Source organism: Mixophyes fleayi, chromosome 1, assembly GCF_038048845.1.
Source record: "Mixophyes fleayi isolate aMixFle1 chromosome 1, aMixFle1.hap1, whole genome shotgun sequence".
NCBI lineage: Eukaryota > Metazoa > Chordata > Amphibia > Anura > Limnodynastidae > Mixophyes > Mixophyes fleayi.
Window position 1 is genome coordinate 137119024 of NC_134402.1, and position 2948 is coordinate 137121971.

The 2948-nt window shown below is 42.5% G+C and overlaps 1 protein-coding gene across 1 annotated transcript; it reads left to right on the plus strand.

Annotated features, from left to right (window-relative positions):
• Window positions 1-518: 518 nt before the first annotated feature.
• On the plus strand, window positions 519-2456 carry LOC142139099 (protein FAM200C-like). Its single transcript, XM_075196436.1, has one exon. The coding sequence runs from the start codon at window positions 519-521 to the stop codon at window positions 2454-2456; it is 1938 nt and encodes a 645-aa protein (XP_075052537.1).
• Window positions 2457-2948: the final 492 nt, after the last annotated feature.

Genomic DNA, 2948 nt, shown 5'->3' on the forward strand with positions numbered 1-2948 from the left:
GCAGTGTTGCCAATTGTCGCGGCTTTTTTTTGTCTGCCGCGGGTCGCGGTTTTTTGGGCTTTTTTTTTTTCCTCATCTGCTGGACAGCCGGGGAGGAGTACTCTGCAGGGGAGAAGATCGAGTGTAGGTAAAGTATAAAAGGTGTGAACTAGAGTAGAGTATGAATGGGGGTGTGAATGAAGTATGAATGGAGTGTGAATGGGGGTGTGAAATAGAGCAGAGGGGATAATGGACACTAAGGAGGAGGGTCATTGTAAAGCATATTTAAAAAAAAATAATAATAATCAATAAATCCTAAGTATATATATATATATATATATATATATATATATATATATGTGTGTGTGTGTGTATATGTGTATATATATATATATAATATATATTGGGCTTGTTTTTGGGCTTTTTAGGATTGTGTTTGGCTTGTTTTGGGCTTGTTTTTTACGAATTGGTTGCTTATTCTGTATTTTATAGTTGGCAACCCTGGTCATTAGCTCAAAGCTAACCCTTCGACAAAGAAGATGGCGAAAAGAAAAAAAGATGATGAGTATCGTATATTTCGGGACGAATGGACCGAAGAATTCGCCTTTGTGGAGAGAGCAGGTTCTGCGGTGTGTCTAATTTGCAATGACAAAATTGCATCGATGAAACGGTCGAATGTAAAGCGGCACTTCGACACGCGCCATGCTACCTTTGCATCAAAATACCCTGCGGGAGACAGCAGAAAGAAAGCGGCCCAAGAGCTACTGAGCAGGGTGCAAGCTAGCCAGCAGCAACTCCGCGTATGGACCCGGCAAGGTGACTATAATTCCGCTAGCTTTGCTGGATCTTTAGCAATAGTGAGGAACGGAAAACCATTCACAGATGGCGAGTATGCTAAAACGTTCATGCTGGATGTAGCCAATGAACTTTTTGATGATCTTCCGGACAAAGACAAGATAATCAAACGGATACAAGACATGCCTCTGTCGGCAAGAACTGTTCATGATCGTACCATCATGATGGCAAACAAAGTGGAGGAAACGCAAGTGAAGGACATAAATGCAGCGCCGTTCTTTTCCCTGGCTTTGGATGAGTCAACAGACGTGAGCCATTTGTCGCAGTTCAGCGTGATTGCAAGATATGCTGTTGATGACACACTGCGCGAAGAAAGTCTTGCTGTTCTGGCAATAAAAGGGTCCACAAGAGGTGAGGATTTATTCAAGTCTTTCATGGAGTTTGCTCAAGAAAAAAATCTACCTATGGATAAACTTCTCTCAGTGTGTACTGATGGTGCTCCGTGTATGGTGGGGAAAAACAAAGGATTTGTGGCGCTTCTTCGTGAACATGAAAATAGACCCATCCTAAGTTTCCATTGCATTCTACACCAGGAGGCACTTTGTGCTCAGATGTGTGACGGGCAGTTTGGCGAAGTGATGTCGCTGGTCATTCGTGTGATCAACTTTATTGCTGCCCGAGCCTTAAATGATCGCCAGTTTAAAACACTGCTGGATGAAGTTGGAAATAACTATCCTGGTCTGCTTTTGCACAGCAATGTGCGTTGGTTGTCAAGAGGGAAGGTGCTTAGCCGTTTTGCGGCTTGCCTGAATGAAATCCAGACTTTTCTTGAAATGAAAGGCATCGAGCATCCTGAGCTAGCCGAAACTGAGTGGCTCCTCAAGTTTTACTATCTTGTAGATATGACTGAACATCTGAACCAGCTCAACGTGAAAATGCAAGGCATTGGAAATACAGTGTTATCCCTTCAACAAGCTGTGTTTGCTTTTGAAAACAAGCTAGAGCTCTTCATTATGGATCTTGAAACAGGTCGTTTACTACATTTTGAAAAACTGAGCCAGTTTAAAGATGCATGCACAGCAAGTGAGCCCATTCAAAACTTTGATCTCCACCAGCTAGCTGGCTTCACATCCAGTCTCCTACAGTCCTTCAAAGCACGCTTTACAGAATTTGGTGAGCACGCTCGTCTTTTTAAGTTCATCACCCATCCAACCGAGTGTTCACTGAACACAGCCGACCTGAGTTACATTGCTGGTGTCTCCGTCAGAGATTTTGAAGCAGAAGTGGCTGACCTGAAGGCCTCAGACATGTGGGTGAATAAGTTCAAGTCACTGAATGAAGATTTGGAAAGAATCACACGACAGAAAGCGGAGTTGGCGAGCAAGCACATGTGGACAGAAATGAAAAAACTTCAACCCGCAGACCAGCTGATTCTCAAAACTTGGAACGCGCTTCCTGTCACATACCACACACTGCAGCGTGTGAGTATTGCTGTGTTGACCATGTTTGGATCTACGTATGCATGTGAGCAGTCATTCTCACATCTTAAAAACATCAAGTCCAATCTGCGATCACGTTTAACGGATGAAAGTCTCAACGCTTGCATGAAGCTTAACCTCACCAAGTACCAACCAGACTACAAAGACATCAGCAAATCCATGCAGCACCAGAAGTCGCATTAATGGTGAGTATTATAACAACATTATTTAAAAAAATAAATTCAGAGGCGTTTTATACTGACATTTAGTTGAATTCACTTTTAAAATATATAATATGGCTCTCACTGAAATAAATTTCCAAATATTTTGCTTTCATGGCTCTCTTAGTCAAAAAGGTTCCCGACCCCTGACTTACAGCAATGATACTGAGGAAATGTAGAGAGTATAGTACATTTAATATTTCCAGGCTTATTTAATAAATGGTAAAAAGCTCTAGATGCAATTTTTCCAGATTGAAGGCCAGTGAAGGATATCGCCGGTGATAGGTTTCTCCAGGGTCCTCTGGTGAAGTTTCACCATAATTTCCCTATTTACCATGGGCACTGGACATCCAGTTGTACAGAGCATCTGTGACCTGGTAAAGCTGGGTCATGTATACGCAGAGGGACACTGCACTGACCGCCATAGCAAGCTGAGCATTGTATATAAGCCTAAGCTATGCCTGATATAGATATA